This window comes from Tachypleus tridentatus, chromosome 4, assembly GCF_004210375.1.
Source record: "Tachypleus tridentatus isolate NWPU-2018 chromosome 4, ASM421037v1, whole genome shotgun sequence".
NCBI lineage: Eukaryota > Metazoa > Arthropoda > Merostomata > Xiphosura > Limulidae > Tachypleus > Tachypleus tridentatus.
The window spans coordinates 20,587,874-20,607,649 of record NC_134828.1 but is presented as its reverse complement, the minus strand read 5'-3'; the positions used below and the strand labels follow the sequence as shown (position 1 = coordinate 20,607,649).

Below are 19,776 nucleotides of genomic sequence, written 5' to 3'. Positions count from 1 at the left end.
TAGATTAAGAACCACTATTGGAACTCAGTAGTAAGACCGAGTGCTCATTACTCTAAGACTGCTTTTAATACTTGTGGCGAGTACACACAGATAGCCCATTTTGTAGCTTTCTGATAAAAAACAAACAAATAAACATGGAGGAAACTTATTGCCCCACAATTTTCTCGATATTTACAATAAGCTAACTTAAATATGCATCACGCAATTTAACATCCTCAAACGTAAAGCTGTAAATACCGAAATCCTTTTTCATTTCAATTTCTTCTGTTCTTTATTGCTTTTGACATTCTCATATTTTTAATATAACTTATAAATAATTGTTTACATTTTGTTCTCATTAGTACAAGAGGAATGTGATATTTTCCACATACTATCCCCCAAATCATTAAAGTTGTAAATATTTTGCTATATATAAGATAAACATTCCCCCATTTTACTCATTAAAAATCAATCATGGAGCCAATTAGTTTGTTTAAAATTTGGATATTTAACTAGAAATGTTGATTGAAGACGTATTATTTTAGTTGATATCCATTAAATTGATATAAACCAGTTATAAGTTTTGCCCTGTATAAATTTTCTATATAATGGTATTTAAAATCAACTTATCATGATTCTTGATGTTTTAGGAAGAAACAAAAAAAAAAAAAGAAACCATTTAAGAAATATAGAGCTTACAGACCACCTTATTTTAAAGAATTAAGAGATAAGTTCCGAGAAATCCCACAACAGATTCTGACAGTCCATAAAACTATCCCGAATGTCTTTTCCATTCTCGACGATTTTCTCCACCAATCAGAGATACTGAAATGAAAAAGCCCAGGGCGAATGGAAAGCCCTGAAAACCGCGTCCTCGGGTCTTGTGGAGTTTTGCCTATACAATGCTAGAAGACCAGGCGCTTGTAACTGAAAAGATCACCCTAGTGAGTTAGATATTTTAGAAGCTGTTTCAATGATCCCTGATTATGAAAAGGCCCCGACAAATAAGTTTAATAAAAGAGAAAATAATATGATGTTAAAGCAAAACTGACACAACCAACCATCTTGCAGACAAAAAATGACCCCGCTTGTACAGCGGTAAGTCTACGGATTTACAAAGGTAAAATTAGGGGTTCGATTCCCTCGGTGGGCTCAGCAGATAGCCTGATGTGGCTTTGCTATAAGAAAACACATACACACAAACACCCATACAATAAATGAAAAGTACACAATAGAAAGGAAAACAGAAAGAGCGGAAAACATGAGCAAGCCTGCTTCAGGTTCTGATAAAACTAAACCAAAGAAATGCGCTAGGATAATCGTGAATGATGACAAACCTAAAGAGACATTAAACTCTGATTTACTGACAACGGTTTGTAGATTTAAAATTCTTTTTCTTTATAGTACTCAGTATTATACAGCATCAGCATATAACCATTAATAACAAGGATCTGCTCTTAATATTAAACTTTCACTTCATACAAGTTTATTTATACCTACACATATATATATATATTGCACTGAGCAACTGAAATATAATGGAATTAATAGTACATTATTAATGCTAATACAAAATTACTGTTATAAAATAATTACAACCATTCTCATATTTAATTTCTGTGAATATCTGACATCTTATTATCTGTATCTGGTTCAAAATTCAATTAATTTTTCATTTATCTTACGTTTACGATTAATATTTAGTAGAAATGAATTCACATTTTTAGAGTTAAAAACATTTCACTTTAATGTAATGTATACTGTGTCAAACTGTGTGACCAATATCATATCGATGTTGCATGCTTACAATCAGTGTTGTTAAGATCCTGAGGCATCCACAACTACTGAAAAAGATGCATTCAGAGAATCCTTAATGTTCAGAGTCATTTAAATACATGTAATTCTTCCAAAAGAGACCGATACATGTTCGATACTATCGAGGTCTGATAAGTCTGTACCCTAGTTAAACTGGTCAATCATCTCTTCTTCAATATCATTACACGTGGGAAGACAATTATCATCCATTCAGCTGAAGTCAGAACCAAACGTAAACATATACGACAGCGTATTATGTATCGTCTTAATGACATCTGGAAAACATAAAGGTCAGAGTGTCCATTCGTGATTTTTCATTACCACACATACTTCCACTACTGATATTAAAGTGAGTTATTTTGTGTCTTACTATAACTAAAATATACCTTGTCTCAGTAGTATTACCAAACCTCTTGTGTTTTTAACCGTACATACACTGAAATGACGTTCGGTTGCAGCTACGAACATCTGATTCTGTTTTTAACAGTTATCCCATAATTGTAGCGAATCGTTAGATAACGGTAACTTACTTAAATGTGGACTTTATTCTTTTCAGTCCAGTACCAGTGTATTTGTACCATTTTGTTACACGTGATTCCACCATATCTTGTTAATAACACTTTGAGACATTTTGCATCAGTGTTTGTTTTTATAGTCAGTCAACTTTCATTGGTCTGACAGACATTTAGTGAAATATCCAGCTGTCTTCTTTTGGACTTTACTAAGATTATTGAATATTTTAAAGAACTATAAACTCCGTGATTTACTACAGTGTTACAACTATGATAAGACAGTTTGAAAACTCTTCCTCTTTATAGTCATTTGTAGATCAGATTACATAACTTTTCATGCTTAATTTATATAACAATGAAATGAGGAGAACAATTGACATTTATTTATAACAGTAGTTTTATCTTGTTTTAGCAAGTTAATATTTGTGAACAAACAATATAAATGTAAAACATTATTTAAAGCTATTATCTGCTCTATATTACCTTTCTCACTATTTGGGACAATACTTGAGATATATTTCGTAGTTTTGAGAAAACGTTTATCAGACACCTGAAACCAATTTCATAACTTACAATTTTCATACAAACATTTATTTGGTTTTACTCATATTATAGTAAAACGACTGCTACATAAAGAATAAATTATATATTTTTAAAATGTTTATTAACTTATTATTGTTATTAAAACATTTTTTTTCGATTGATGATTAATCACTAATTATAATGAAATCTTCAGGCAGAAACACCAGCTTCAAAAGAAATAAAAGACGATGAATGTATCCAGAGGGATATGTCAAGCAACATCAGGCCTCCCTCTACTAGACTTGTCTACAATGCTGATAAAAGTATCACTGTAAGACTTGGCAGCAAACCAGAACATCACCAGAGAAACGTTTTTATTGTTATTGAAAATGCTGAAACCGAAACAAATTTATTACTGGTAGAGCTGCGAAATCAACACTCATGTGTCAATTAAAATGTTGCCAAAGCGAACATAATCTTATTGTACATGAAACTAAAAATAATAATCAAGTTAAATATGTTGACATCCCTCACAAGATTGTTTTTACAAGAGATCCGAAACTGAAACCAAAACCCAAAAATTAAATAACCCATGGGCTGCTCAAAAGCATACCATATTAAAAAGAATTACTTTACCTTATCTCATAAGTTACATTTTGTACATTTTACTCAGTGATATAAATAATAAATAAAACACACATATGAAAAATAAATAATATAATATTTGTCTGGGTCTTCTCTTTTGCTGTAAACTGTCATGAAACTTAAGCTCACTTTTCTATTTACGAAATTATTACAATTAATAATGTTTTTATGTAATTAAATAGTACAACTAAGAACAGAGAATAATAATACACAGAAAACACTGTTCTATAAATGTGATAATATACGTTAAGGCAATCAGCTAAGCTCACCTGTGTGATTACTGTGTAATCAGTAATTTCCATCAAAAAAATTTGAAACCAAATGATAAAATAGACAAAACTGCATAAAGAAAACAACAAACCAGATCGCTTGACAGATTGAAACTTTAATTTTCTATTGGGTATAAATAATGTAGTGTATAACTATTAGCATTTGTGAAAGATGAAATTGCAAGAGTTGGTCTGATTATCTAGTTAATGGTTTGTAGACGAATAACAAACAGAGCTATATCACCGTGTTAGCTTTGGTGTTAATTGAACAAGAAACGTGGAGACATATGAGAAACAGACACATACTGACATTTATTTATATAAATTCAATGATAGTGAACATTTTAAAAATTCAACTAAAGCCCAGTAAAGTATGGCTGAAAGCTCCATTGTAGAAAACAATAGGTCGTAATGAAACTCCTTCTTTATAAATATAAGGTAAACCATAGAAAATTATGGCTGATACCTAATGGCATAATATTCAAATTGTTTTTATAAGTAAGAATGCCATCTTTATTAATTTCAGTGAATATCTTGGCAGTTTTTCATCACTTTTATTAATAGGGTTACTCTACAGCTCCTCTGTCTTTACGAGAAACTATCAGAGAGATGGATCGTTAGTTCCAACTGATATATGAACGATACTACACCACAATACAGGTAGACCTAACTTTCAAATGAGTTGCTCAATTTTAGTCAAGAGTGAGATGTGGCGAGTCAGCTGTAAAGATATTGTTAGTTTAGTTACTGTGAGGAAAATATTCATGTTTGCGCTCCCAGTGGGGAGAAATAACTCCATCATTGATAAGGGTAACATGTGTAATAATCTTAGGTGGATCACGCATTAATGTACAATATTCTTTAACAAATGCTACATACATCAACTAGGTGGCATTCATGACAGTAACACTAGTAGACATTGATAACTATCATTTTCTCCCCCTTATTCATACCTGTGAGCATCACCCAACAAGGTGAAGCACCCATACAGAAAACACAACACTCCTACTACTGAAGCTGGAATCAACATACAGGTGTAAAATCCAAGTCAAGCAAAGTACAGGACTATCTTAAGTCCAAAATATTCCCTGAAAAATTGAAAGGAACAAACACTGAAATGTTTCTTATCAAACAAAATATAGTGGATACAATAACTAATGAGACTTCTAATTTAAAATGTTGAACATTTTCAGTAGCATATAAAACAATCAGATCACTTTCAGTTAGTGACTTGGATACACCACCTGTGACTAAACCTGGATTTTAAAAAGATCTATTGATAACTATATTTAAGTTGAACTATAGTTAATTATGAAAACTTCTTTCACACCTACAAATACATGGAAACCACAAACTATGGATATCACAAACCTAATGGATGCTTCCTCCATGATCAATTTTAATCAATACAATCTTAAACATAGACATCACAAACAATGTAATGCATTTCTCTGCAACTGAGACCAACAGTAACATGAGCATGTTTTAACATGAAAAATAACGTTAAAGACCTAACAAGAGCCCATTGATCATGTGCTCAAAAGGTGCCTCAGACAGCAGACAACAATTAAGGAAAGTTTAGTTCTTATATGCTTTCAGCAAAAACAACAACTTATGTTTGGGCTAGTACGGTATGTTTAGTATGATTTACATTTTATAAATTGTACCATGTAGTTTCCATGTACACACAAAAGCTTATAAGAGAACAGTTTTGGAAAAATAAACCGAGGATAAACATGGGTGAGTTTTCAGTGAACATTTCACTGAAATATATATATTAGCTGGAGTTTTAAAAGCCACCTAGCCCTCTTCCCCCAAAGCTATGGGGTTGTACATATTTTAGATGCATATTGAGCCATCCTGGACAACTTTCAGTATGAAATAGGCTTTGTAAACAAAAATCAAATCACTTACTTGTCATTTTACCACATGAATCAATCTGACAATCACATAAACCTAGTAAAGTATTTGAAACAACATATCCAATTAGGTTTGTAAGACCTCTAGTTACACATTTCTAAATTAACCAGCTATGATTTGTCTTGTAAAAACAAAAGTTTATTTCACATTAAATCTGAATGAAGTTTTGTGATCATATGCAATAGATGTTTAAATATTGTATAAAATGCAACTTTACGATATATGTGCAGCTGTCCAGTCAACAGCTTTGTTTTTAATCCTTGAGAAGCACAACCTAATACTGAAGTATTAGGTCACATCTACCAGAGGTAAGACATACAAAATTTATTTCAGTACTGCTGAATTTTGTTTACATGCTTTTGGTTTCAAATAACTCATCTCCACTGTCCCCATCAGAATCTAATGCTGTACATTATTTTACCAAATTTAAAGTTTAAGTCAAAATAACTTAGGAAGAAAGGATATGTTTAAATTTAAGCATAAAGCCACATGATGGGCTATCTGTGCTCTGCTCACTGTGGGTATCAAAACCTGGTTTCTAGCATTATGAGGTATGTAGATGTATCACTGCCCCACTGAGGGAGCAGAAAAAAGGACAAGCATCTATAATACAGAAATTGTTCCTGCGAGTAATGACTAATGAGAGTAGTGTTTGTAAAAATCAAATTAAGGCCACATATGGGAATGTATTGATTCATTTTGTCTCAGCCAAATCCAGCTTTTGGATTGAAAAATTCTGTGAAAAACAATCAACAACAAACTACATTTTCATTGTTACAATGATATCAAACAAAGCTTTATATGGCTCAGATATCCAACTTTAATGTTATATGTATCACAGGAGACAAAAAAACAAATACAGGAATTATTCCAGTAATACCATGATTCTTGCTGTACTTTAGTGTTTATTTTATTCTTGATATATATAAAACAAAAGGTTTATTTCTTTGTAATTAAGTATATAGTTGCACAATGGGCTATCTGTGCTATGCCCCACTATTGGTTACAAATCTTTAAATGTTTTGTTCCACTCTGAAAGTTAAGTAACTGCACATCTTACTGTCCTAAATAACAGATCTTAACACTTGTGATGGAATTTGTAAATACCAATATATCCATTTAAAGAAGTGTTGCTGTAACAGCAATGTTTTTATTACTAGGCTACACATAAGAATGCTAATGTTATTTTAGACCTAAGCCTAAATCTAGTATTTAGACTGCAAATGTATATATCAATAGGTATCCACACTTTCACTGTAACAATGATAAATAGAAAACATTATATACACTCGGATTCATAACACATGCAAGACTTGCAAAGTCTTGTCATTAGAATACCTGAAATATTTTATTATTAACAACATCAGTATGTGCCAAGATAAAATTTAGAGCAAGTTACAATATTATATTTTTAAATACATGCCATGGATTTCAAACCTGGTTTGTTGAACAAACCAAGTAACATATGCATGAGAAACCTCATGTTGGCAGTCATTTTTGCCACAAAAACCGGTCTTGCAAACTAACGTATCACCTAATCTGCCCATTGTCCCCCTCAACAATAACAATGTCTAACATCATGGACAAACCTTGGAACATAACATGTTTAAAATGGTGCTGTCTTTGAGAGTCGTAACAAAGGCAAGTTGGTTAGTTGATTTAGTGTTTTATGGCACAAAGCAAATAGGTTATCTGTGACAAACATCCGGTAAAAAGGTAAAAATAAAATAAATGTAGTAAAATTCATAAAAGGAAATGAAGGTAAAACAAAACAGCATTGAAAAACATAAATAGCATAAAACCAATGTTGACATCTAGTCTACAATAAAGAGAGAAATCAGAGTAAAAGAAGTTGTAAAAACGACTTTCTCTAGCAAAATGGTAATGATCATAACACGACAGGAAGACTAACAGGTAAGTTCAAGAACCACCGTCAATCACCTGAAGTTGGCCTTTCCAGTCCTGGTTCCGGGTTATGTGTCATAGCAGCCATTATCAAAATGTAAAATATTTATCACAGTTACCAATTCTGAGGTTTATAGTATACTGATTTTGATGACTATCTTTTATAATCATTTGACAAGGTTCTAGAAATTTCAGTTGGCAACAATACTGGCAGTCACTAGAACTTAAATACACATATCTTCAATTGATGATTCTTTACTCTAGAATCTTCTACAAATTTATATAACAGATGAGAATTTCACAATACATATTTAACACAAGAAGTGGCGTACTTTTCCAAATATTAATATATACTTAACTAAAACAAACGTTCATATTAAAATAAATATATGTTAATGAAATGCCGTTACAATCGAAACTTCGTGAACTAAACCCAGGTTTTGTTTGCTTGTTTTTGAATTTCGCACAAAGCTAGTCGAGCTAATATGTGCTAGCCGTCCCTAATTTAGCAGTGTAAGACTAGAAGAAAGGCAGCTAGTCATCACAACCCATCTTACGGATGTTTATAAGAGAATAACTGTTGAAATAATCAGAAAAATCGTTTTATTGAACTTGTAATTTCATGTTAACATACGTTAGCATTTTGTAGCAATGACTGTTATTTTCATTTTTGAGGGTTAAAAACTTTAATGATTCATGACTATTTTTATAATACTTATTATTTTTTGTGGTTTTTCTTTTTTGTTATATTATCTTTTTGACAATTCTGTACATTTTCACAATATTTGAATTAAATTTTTGACAAACTGAAGTGATTTTGTACCATGAAATGCAGTGTAGGGAAAAGATGCATGTTGTGTGCGTTTTATTATTGCAAAGCCACATCGAGCGATCTACTGAGCCCAGCGAGAGAAATCGAACCCCTGATTTTAGCGTTGCAAATCCGTAGACATACTGCTCTATTAGCGGGGGGGGGGGGGTTATGGAAGAGATTTCTTTTTTTTTCTACATCCAGGTAAAGGAGAAACACCTTCTGTATTACTACTACCCTCAAGTAGAGGCAAAATTTAAGATTTAGAGTCAATATAAAAGTAGAGAATTGTAAAATGTTTGTCTTTTTTGGTGATTTTTAATGATTTTGAGCTATTTTTAGATGTTGCTATTTCTGGATGTTCTAATGACCTTTTTACATCTTTTTTTTTTTTTTTAATTTGTTCATATCACAGTGGAATACAAACTATTTTTATTTATTTCTTGAGGGGCCCGGCATGGCCAAGCGTGTTAAGGCGTGCGACTTTGTTGTTTTTCTATTTATTTAATCTAAAATCATCATTGTTTCATTTTCTTTGTTTTCAGTTATAATATGAACGTTGATATGTATGTCATTCACGTGGCTTTCAAAATATTTCTTTTTCTTCTTCAGAGTTGTAGCTGCAAAAACATCATGGATAGCCAACACCAGATTTTGGATTGTTTTGAATTGCGCGCAAAGATACTCGAGAGCTATCTGCGCTAGCCGTCCCTAATTTAGCAGTGTAAGACTGGAGAGAAGATAACTAGTCATTACCGCCAACTCTTGGGCCACTCTTTTACCAACAAATTGTGGGATTGACCGTCACATTATAACCTGGATTCGAGCCCGCGACTCCTCAGATTAAGAGTCGAGTGCCTTATCCACCTGGCCATGCTGGGCCCAGATTTTGGAGATGACAATGTTTAAGGTACTAGAAAATATTGTTTCCAATTTTTATGAGCTTTTTGAGTTCTTCTTTATTCATCATCTAATAACCCAAAGAAAATAAAAGAAATCTGTAACATTAAATAGTTGGTCAAAATCATAAATTTGGCCAAGGAGAACAACATTATTCACACACTCAAATAATCTAGGTTACAAAATGATAAGTTTAAAATGACTTAAAGACTTTATAAATATTTCACCTCTGGAAATATGTACGTAGTGCTGTGGCGACATGTAACTGATAAGTAAATAAATATTTATATAAACAATCCAGTTATGTTGCGTGTATGATACATTTTAATATACAAAGTTTGGGATTAAAAAAACAACTGTGTGCCTTTGATATGAAGAAAGCCACCCGGCGGAGAGCATGGTAAGTCATTTGCAACGTGAAAACACGGGTTGCGACCTCGACGCCTGTGTTGAGCACAAAACAGATTGCCAATTGTGCAGCTTTGCGCTTATCAACAAGCAAAGAAAAATAATCCTTATCTTGATAGTAACACATATATTGATTACTTAATTATCAATTTATTTGATTTACTGAAAATCAGCGTGGGATGTTTGCATATTTTATAAACAAAAATAATGCAGATTGCACAGTGTTATGGAAGAAGAGTTCTAGAAGAAGAAATAGTATCTCACCCTCCAAGTCACAACCAAAACACCTATAATATTTTAATGTTATTTAATCAACATCAATAATTCTTTGACCAAATACGAAATGTTCAAATTATCTTAAGAAAAATGCGTGGAAAATAATTGTTAGACAAGAAAAATAAGTTGTTTTTTTTCTAATGTGCAAATGCCGACATTCAGAAGGGGTGTATTGAAATCACTGGATATTTCGGAAATTATGAAATTAGCTAGCACGCACATTTCAGCCCTCCTGGTGGCACAACAGAATGTCTGCGGACTTACCACGCTAGAAACTCGTGGTGGGCAGTGCGTAGATAGCCCATTCTGTAGCTTCGAACTTAACTTATATCAAGTTAAAATCACACCTTTTATTATTATTGTATGTGAGAGGGTGTGGACAAATAAAATAAAATAGGATTAACCGATTGTGAAGTTTGACTAAACGTTTAGTACTAACACGTTAATGATAGAAACTGGTATGTTGTTAGAGTAATAAAACAAAGAATAAAGTAGACCTTTTCATCAATTTTTTTTCTAGCTTCACTGAAATTCGCGTTTCGTGAAAGAAATTCACAAGTGAAACATTTAAAACAACCTGTTCAAACACCTAAATTAATGATGAGTAATACAGTCTACAAAATAAAATTTAAATCAAGTAAACAACATACATTCCGCCCCTATAGGGCCCGGCACGGGCAGGTGGGTTAACGCATGCGACTCGTAATCTGAAGGTCGTGGGTTCGCTTCCCCGTCGCACCAAACATGCTTGCCCTTTCAGTCGTGGGGGCGCTATATTATGACGGTCAATCCAACTATCCGTTAGTAAAAGAGTAGCTAAAAACTTGGCGGTGATGACTAGCTGCCTTCCCTCTAGTCTTACACTGCTAAATTAGGGACGACTAGCGCAGATACCCATTAAGTAGCTTTGTGCGAAATTCAAAAACAAACAAACCGCCCCTAAAGGCATAGAACATGAGGTTTAGGTAATTAATTTTCTTTTATCTTTTCAGCATCACCAATGTCTCCCACTGGTACAGCGGTAAGTCTACGGATTTACAACGTTAAAATCATGGGTTCGATTCCCCTCGATGAACTCAGCAGATAGCCCGATGTGGCTTTACTGTAAGAAAACACATACGCACACTGATGGCCTGTATTTTTAAGAAAACAAGAAAGCAGCAAATCAAAACATAAACTGGGTACTAATTCATCACTGAATTTAGGCGTAAGTAGTTAAAACTCAAAAATAATTGTTTGTTTGTTTTTGAATTTCGCACAAAGCTACTCGAGGACTATCTGTGCTAGCCGACCCTAATTTAGCAGTGTAAAAGTGGAGAGAAGACAGCTAGTCATCACCACCCACTGCCAATTCTTGGGCTACTCTTTTACCAATGAATAGGGGAATTCACCGTCACATTATAACGCTCCCACAGCTGAAAGGGCGAGCATGTTTGGCGCGACGGGGATGAGAACCCGCGACCCTCAGATTACGAGTAGCATGCCTTAACTCGCTTGGCCATGCCGGGCCTAAATATAATTAAACATGCCATTACTGATTCATGTTTCTAATTACTTGTCATTTGCTACCCAGTGGCTCAGCGGAATGTCTGTGGACTTACAACGCTAAAAACCGGATTTCGATAGCCGTGGTGGGCTGAGCACAGATAGCCCATTGTGTAGCTTTGTGCTTATTTAAAAAAAAAACAACAACAAATTTGTCATGTAGGTTTTACTGCATGTAAAGTAACTCCTTATTTGAATTAATTTTGGCAAAATTAATAAAAATAAAGTGGTTGCAAGAATTATGAAAAATGTGTTAAAAAGGGGATTACTTAAACATTTGTTAATTTTAGAAAGTATATTCATTTTTCTTTTCGTTTTTGTAAAGTGTCGCTTGTTCCTAGCTAAATTTGATTGGTTACAACACTTATACTATAAGTCTTATAGTATCGTTCTATTCTGAGATATTGTTATTCGGTTGCTTAGCAAAATAGAACGTTTCTAACCGTTTTTGAGAGTAGGATTTAAACGTAAGTACTCTTAGTTATCTATTTACCCACATTTTCACGTTTTTGAAAAACCAAAACTTTTATTAAACGTGTATGTTTTTAATTTAGTGATTTATTGAGTTTTAAGTTTACTCTGTTCCAGACATTAGGTTAAGATGGCTCGTGCTATCAGGAAGCAACTAAAGATGCGGCGTAAAGCAAAAGGCATTGAAAATTGTAATGTAAGTATGTGTGATTCACATAATTATGTTTGATTTATATTAATTTGTAAAAAGTAGGCCAGTATGTTTCACCAACACATTTTTTCCTTTAACCTGTATTGGCAAAATTCTCGAAAGAATAATCAGTAATAGACTCTCCACATTTTTGGAGATAACATCAAAATTACCAAAAGAACAAAATTGATTTAGGAAATTTAGACAAACAACAGATCATTTAATTAGATTAAGTGAAACTATAATAAACAGCTTCAACAATATCGATTGTACTGTTGCTTGCTTCCTTGATATCGAGAAAGCAATTGACAGTGTATGGCATGATGGTTTAAGGTTCCAAATGATTGAAATGGGACTACCGCGTGGAATTATTCGCTGGCTGTCCAACTTTTTGGAAAATAGAAAGTGAAGAATGAATGTTGAGGATATCTTTTCTGTGTACTTTACTCCATAGGCTGGTGTCCCTCAGGGAGGGTTAGTTAGCCTTATACTCTTCATTATGTATGTAAACGTTTAATTCACCATTGAAGGATCCAAATCATGGATTCTCTTCACAGTTCGCAGATGATGTGGCAGTCTGGAAAAGTGCTATAATACCAATAGTAGCAGCCACTAACATACAACCGCACCTAAATAGAATAAGCGAATACTGTCAAAAATAAAAATGAACACAGCAAAAACACAACTCGTAGTCTTTACGAAATTGACAAAACAAAAAACAACTGCCAGAATTATATATGAATGGCACACTACTTCAGACTGCCTCAACGGCAAAATTTTTAGGTCTAACCTACGATTCTAAATTAACTTGGATCAATCATGTTAACGAAATTAAGAATAAAGTCTGGTGAAGAACTAACTATGCTGGAAGTCTAACTGGTAAAAACAGTGGAGCATCTACAGATAACATACTAAAAATCTATAAAACATATATTAGACCAGTAATAGATTATGCAGCTCCAGCATGGATAACTGTAAGCAATAAAATAATTAAAACCAAACTACAAACAATCCAAAACACACTCCTTACAACAGCATAGAGATAGAGTTCCAAGAACAACATCATCAAAATTCATACATAAATACTCAAACACACCAACCATACCAGATAGACTCCTACATAGTACAATAATGTACTTTGATAAGAACTGGATGAAAAATGAATTACTATGCAAACTACATAGGTACCTCATACGTGATGAAGCTAGTCCTAAACATCTCTCCCCAGTCAATTTATATTTTAAACATAAAAAATGAAAATAAATAAGTAAAAATAACATAAATTAATAAAAAAATAATAACAATAAAAAATAAAATTAAAAAATAAATAATGTGCCACCAACAAACTTGACATTATGCTGTTATGGCAAAATAACAACTATAAATGTACCAAAATACATGGACATAATTGAAAATGACCAAAATAATTTTCAGTCCAAATTATATTACTGTAAGATCAATATAAATACAGGGAGGACGAAGTGGTCAAGTAGAACCTGACCCTCCAGGGTAAAACATATACCGAGACAGAGAAAGTGGAGGGGGTAGGTATTTAACCATTTCAAAATAATTTCAGCTGTTGAAACACAAAACTAACGTGTTTAAAATTTAAACTTGTACCCACAAAAGTTCATCTAGATTACAGAAGAGATATAGAGAGTAAGTTGTAAAAACACATAAGCAATCATACCGAAAGATATTTCAACTAAATGTACATCACAATACAACAAAACTGAAGAGTTAACTGTTTGGTTCAGAGGAAAATAATGTAGTAATTTTGAGTACAAGTGCTTGAAAGTAGATACTGAGCATGGAAGATGCATCATCCTCCAAGTGAAGAAGAGCTATCATCATGTTGTTATGCTCCATTACAGTTCCTCCAAACAAGATTTTTAGGTGAGAATCAGCTCAAGCCTGGTAGCACACAAATGTCATCATCTCCAAAGCCATATTGTCCATATGAATGCCAATCTTTTGGTAACCTGGTCTAATAACTTATGTTGGAACTTCATCTAGATTTTGGTTTGTCTGTATAAATAGGTCTCTCTGAGCATTCTGTTTTTCAGCATACCAATAAACACCTAGGAGAATTTATCAAAAAGTCTAAAATCAACAGTAGAAACATTTTATCTGTTGCTTGTTGTTAATCTTTTGTTAGCTGTCTTACATCACAGCTTCATCCATTTATCTGTGTGCAAGAAGTTAAAGTTAACATGTGGAAATCTATATTTTATTCTGGTTCTCTCACATGAATATTATTTAATACCTGTAACCTTTGGCCAATTTTCCCTTTGAACCAAGCATTTTTCCAATAGATACAGAGGCAAACATTTAGATTTAAGTGTTTATATTTAAATTCCTTTTCACTTTTTGTTTTACATTGTCAAACAGTAAGCACAAGCAATCATTTGATTTCAAGAGAGAATTACCAACTCCAACAAAATCTGTCACAGTAACACTTATTTGTATGTACCATGGGCAACTTTCCATTGACTTATCCTTCTATTTTAGAAAAATGCTAATTCTCAAAACATTATATAAACCAATTTACCTTTTTCTTCATTCAGTCTTGATACACTACTTTTTGGACAATCTCTACTAATGTCCCTCTTTGTTGCATTTGTAGCAAACTGCAATAATTTCCAATATTAAAAAAACTAATTCAAAGCAATTTGAGTAATAACAAGCCTTTCATAATACCTGAATTGTTTAATATTTCTATGAGTTTCTGCCTCTTTTCATATTGCTGGACTTGGTAGAAATTCTGTTTGACATCCATATTAGCAGAGCCAACAACACCAACTGCTAAAAATAAATAATCTGGCTTAAGAAACTCTGCTGCTAGTCGCTGTATTTCTTCAGGGAATGTAGTACTAAACATGAGAGTCTGATGCTTCGATTTTACTGTCATGGAAGGATCGTCCACCATTTTTTATCACAGCAGGCACAAAACCCATGTCTAACATTCTGTCAGTTTCCTCTAAAATCAGATAACGGACTTGAGAAAAAGCCACCTGTCAAAATAATAGAATAACTTAACTGAAAGAGGTAAATAACATTAAGCTTTGAAAAACTTAATATATCCCCTCAAATTTTCCTCCAAAATATCTTATATGATGAGATATTAAAAGTTCTTTTGATCTTTTACAACCATTTGTTTCAGATAAGAGTAAGCAAAAAACTGAAACTTTTACCCATAATTTAATTTTTATTTCATTGTAATAACTATCAAAATGGTAGAGACTATTAAATTTTCAGCATATGTGAATACAGTTAGGTATAGACTATTATATTTCACTGCACAACTTTTTGAAAAGTTTTTGCTGATTGTGGCAGGTACCTGGTGGGTATGTACAAATATAGTTTTGGTTTTGCTACATCACGTAGGAACTCTGAGAAATAGACAGTTTACCGGCAATAACGTATTTAACTGCATTTATGTTTGTAATATGCTATTAAGTTCAACATAATTAAAAGTGGTTTGCTCCTGATTTTCGTTTGTATTCAATGTCTGGTGCATCACGTTGCAGTATTCAACAGTAGTCAGCAAGCATTGACAGATTCCACTTGCCCTGATATCGTTTTCCCATTGAAGCAATGTCTTGGTGAAACTGAAGATTTTGATGAAACAGTACGTGATCAGCAGCCAAAAATCTATAAGGAACACCCAATAGTGTTCAAGAAGCAAAAACTTTGTTGTGCAGTGTTTTCAGCATATGTGAATACAGTTATTCAGTGTATAAAACTGAGTAATAAATCTATAGATTCCTAAGATTCTCAATTTTCTGAAGTTTACAAAATCATAAATATATTGTCTGAAATCTGAGATTTTCCTTCTTTTAAACTCCCTTCCTTGCAAACTTCATCACACTGTAAAGTTGTGAAACCCAGCATTTGGTAGTTACAAATTATTTATAAGCCCCTTACTAAGTTTCCCCCACATCTGTTTTGGTACTTTATTAACAAGAACAAGTTTTGGTTTATGGTTATCAACTTTATTAATTCCAGGGTTATATTTTGCTCTGAGGTAAAGGAAAGTGTTACATTTCTTGAACACTTACATAAATTAGTATAAGGACAGTATGCAAGTTTTCTGTATACAGTGGGAAAAACACTAACTATTTATATTAGTTTTAATATTTTAATTTACCATTGCTCCATCTCTAATAATGTGCCCTATTATGGTCTACATACAAAAAACTATCAGATGAACAGTTAAGTAGGTTTATGCATAATAGCATAGCAAATAATTATCTAGAAGTTTTTATTGTGCAATAAATAGTTAACTGACCAAAAATTCAAGTTGACACTAAACTGTCCCACAGGTCCCATGCAAGTGCATGTTACAGTCAGTAACTAATGAGTCACCAATGGCGGATTAACTTGTAATAAACATTAGTACAAATTTTACAGCCAATATACATTCATTAGTCAGCCATTCTGCGATCTTCGTTCAGCTTTGGGCGTGATGGTGAGTAAAACAAAATACATAAAATATAACACGCGGCCAAACTGACTAATGAATGAATATAAGCTGTAAAATTATTACCAATGGCATAAATGTAGATACAAGTTTGGCCTCCAAATTTGATTTGATATCTTTAATTCGCACGCTCAATCCATTTTTTAGCCACACCTATTTTTTCCCATTTAAGGTGTTTCTTTTATTAGATTTTAAAGTAAACACGAATTACTTTAAACCTTTCAATAAAGATACACTTTGAAAAGATTATTTATTCGTGGAATAATTTATATAAATGTTTTTAAACAACGTTGTAGATAATTTAATCAAGAAATATGATTAACTAACCTCTTGTTTGGGTTGAGAAAATATTTTACATAGCAGAGCGAACCTCACGATGACCGAAGAAGGTCGAAACGTTGTTCGCTCTTATATGTAAAATATTTTCTCAACCTAAACGAGCCGTTTTTGCATATAAGCTTCTCAACAAGTGGGTTTCTCGACATTACTGATTAACTAACCTCGTTGTATCTCAACAACTTTAATTATTTAATTCTAAGTCAGTTATAAGGACAACATAATTATCTACTTTTATATTTATTATATTATCTATATAGGACAGTTTAATTTTGAACGCTTTTTCTAAGCCAGCAAAACATGAATTTAATTTAATATATTGGTCGTAAGACGGTTGTGTTAGGCCTAACGTACTTTTAATATTACATCCTTTACGAAGAGTGTGTTTAATTGAATTCACACATTGCTAGATTAGAAAAGACACTTACATCCTAATACTTAGAGAATAAACAATATCATGTATTATTATTTACATTTTGATTCTGAAAACATTTAACTCTGAGTTTGTGATTTCTGCTTAATTATAAAGATAATTAACCTCAAGGAAGGATGAAAGAAAATCTAAAAGTTTACTTTGAATGTATTCAGTAAGAAAAAATAAATATTTACTTATCTAACGTCATTTTCTTCAGGATGTGTATTGAAATGTTTCACAACATATTACTTTTACATGATAAGACTACTGTTTGCTTATGCTCTGCCCATCACGGGTATCGAAAACCAGTTTCAGGACGGCTGGTATGGTGATAACACTTTTACCAAAATAAAGCGGTGAAGAACGTTTCGACTTTCGTATATTTTAACTGCAAGTGGGTTTCTTGTCATTACGAAACCGTTTTATTATCGGTTTGAGTCCACAGACATATAGGACTACTGAAGACAGACCAGAAAAACAATGAGTGAGACACTAAAAAGAAAATGGATAAAAGCCTGATCCCTTTTATACGATAGAATCACTGAAGGCAGATTACAGGAACAAAATATGAAGGACTAAAGGGAATGGCTTATCCTTTCGTTTGTTACTGTTAATAATTAACACTAAAATCGCTCTTTTCTTACAATAAATCATAAACTAGTTTTTATTTGTTGTTACAAATGCTACATCATTCTTAATTAGATTAAAAGTTTCCATCCTATCTAGTTTGAAAAAAAAATTGTCTTTTTTATCGTGTTAGGATACAGAATATCATAAAGTAAAAAAATATGAATAAATGCATGATACAAAAGTTCAGTTAGATATGTATTTTTATCTAAATATGAAAACCTAAGAATATTAATATTTTAATGCTATCAGTGTTGGAAGGAAAGTAAGTTAATTTTAACAGACATTTAAACAATTACACGTGCTATGCACAAACATACAAAACTTACCTAATGACCAAAGTTACCGTAACACTTAACCAGAAGTACAAAATAACTTTATATTTATTAAAAATATTTTCGTTTTAATATGCACCTTTATTTTAGCGAATGAGGTCATCGCTTAATTTGCTTTAACCTAATTAAAAACTTATTGTTATGTGTTGATATTTAAATTACCGCCAAGTGTCAATTACATAAGCATGTAATAAAAAAAATTAATAGTGTCAATAAGCATGCAATTACATAAGATTTAAGTAATTCGTAAAAAGAGTAAAAAAAGTTTACTTACGTGAAACCTGCAGGGTTACTAAGGACAGAAATATCCAGTCGTACGAGGACTGTTCAAAAAATACGCGGACTGACGTCATAAAACAAAATGCACTTTATTTAGAAGTTACAGGTCTGGGATCCCTTCAAAGTACTCTCCTCCCCAACGCACACACTTATCCCAACGGTGTTTCCACTTGTTGAAACAGTCCTGGTACGCTTCTTTTGTAATGTCCTCCAGCTCCTTCGTTGCATTTGCCTTAATCTCGGGAATCGTCTCAAATCTTCTTCCTTTCAAGGGTCTTTTGAGTTTGGGGAACAAAAAAACATCGCAAGGAGCAAGGTCCGGTGAGTAGGGGGGGTGGGGAAGAACAGTGATCGAGTGTTTGGCCAAAAACTCACGAGTTCTGAGGCACAAATTTCGCAGCAACGCGGTGCATCTTCAATTTTTCGGTCAAAATCTCGTAACAAGATCCAACTGATATCCCACACTCTTCAGCAAGCTCCCTGACAGTCAGACGTCGATTTGCCTGCACCAGGGTGTTGATTTTGTCGACGTGGAAGGACGTCCAGGACGCTCATCATCTTCAATGGACTGTCGACCATCCTTAAAACGTTCATGCCACTTGAAACATGCCGTACGCTTCATAGCAACATCACCGTAAGCCGTGTTAAGCATAGCAAAAGTTTCAGTCGCAGATTTTCCAAGTTTAACACAAAATTTCACAGCAAGTCGTTGCTCCTTCAGGTCATTCATTCTGAAATCCGCCAAACGAAAAAAATTGCACTTCACTTAAAACCGCGTAGCTAATACACAAAAGAAGATATCTGCAATCGGGAAATGGAGTCATAATCAGCTGATCTGTGCGAACCTAGCAACACCAAGCGGATTCCCCTGGAACCAACTGGAGCCGCGCAATTCAAACAATCCGCGTATTTTTTGAACAGACCTCGTACATACAAGATGTTAAAGTCAGTCACGACATAATAAGATTTGGAATGTGAAAGTTTCACCGTCTATTTCCTCGTTACTGAAGGTTGTAGAGCAGTTTACGCGTCAATGACGTCAATCCACGTGAAACAACGATAGATTCAGCACAAGTTTAAACAGTAAAATGTTGTTTTGTTTTTAAAAAATTGAATACTTTTATAAATGTTAG

The 19,776-nt window shown here is 33.1% G+C and overlaps 1 protein-coding gene and 1 long non-coding RNA gene across 6 annotated transcripts; one reads left to right on the top strand and one right to left on the bottom strand.

The window, feature by feature from the left end:
- Nucleotides 1–1,357: 1,357 nt before the first annotated feature.
- LOC143248636 (putative ATP-dependent RNA helicase DDX4) lies at nt 1,358–19,749 on the bottom strand. 5 transcript variants are annotated; one of them, XM_076497153.1, is made up of 4 exons: nt 18,639–19,749; nt 14,869–15,182; nt 13,859–14,249; nt 1,358–3,220 (listed from the first exon to the last, which is right to left on the bottom strand). In XM_076497153.1, exons 2-3 carry the CDS (start codon nt 15,095–15,097, stop codon nt 14,164–14,166), a joined length of 315 nt encoding a protein of 104 aa, XP_076353268.1. In that variant the 5' UTR covers nt 15,098–15,182; nt 18,639–19,749; the 3' UTR covers nt 1,358–3,220; nt 13,859–14,163. The 5 variants fall into 5 exon arrangements, 4 of the variants coding, with proteins under 4 accessions (XP_076353268.1, XP_076353269.1, XP_076353266.1 ...); XM_076497154.1 differs by lacking the exon at nt 18,639–19,749 and adding an exon at nt 17,597–17,735 and having other exon boundaries at nt 14,869–15,148; XM_076497151.1 differs by lacking the exon at nt 18,639–19,749 and adding an exon at nt 17,597–17,734.
- On the top strand, nt 11,859–16,467 carry LOC143248637 (uncharacterized). The gene is made up of 3 exons (XR_013027122.1): nt 11,859–11,974; nt 12,096–12,174; nt 15,699–16,467. It is a non-coding gene; the product is annotated as an uncharacterized LOC143248637 (long non-coding RNA).
- Nucleotides 19,750–19,776: the final 27 nt, after the last annotated feature.

Excerpts from the sequence above, each read along its gene's own strand:
- LOC143248636 (XM_076497153.1), bottom strand. The coding sequence starts at position 15,097 with ATGGTGGACGATCCTTCCATGACAGTAAAATCGAAGCATCAGACTCTC. Across the intron at positions 14,250-14,868 it reads AGAAATATTAAACAATTCAG|GTGTTTATTGGTATGCTGAA; the intron begins GTATTATGAAAG and ends AAATTCTCCTAG.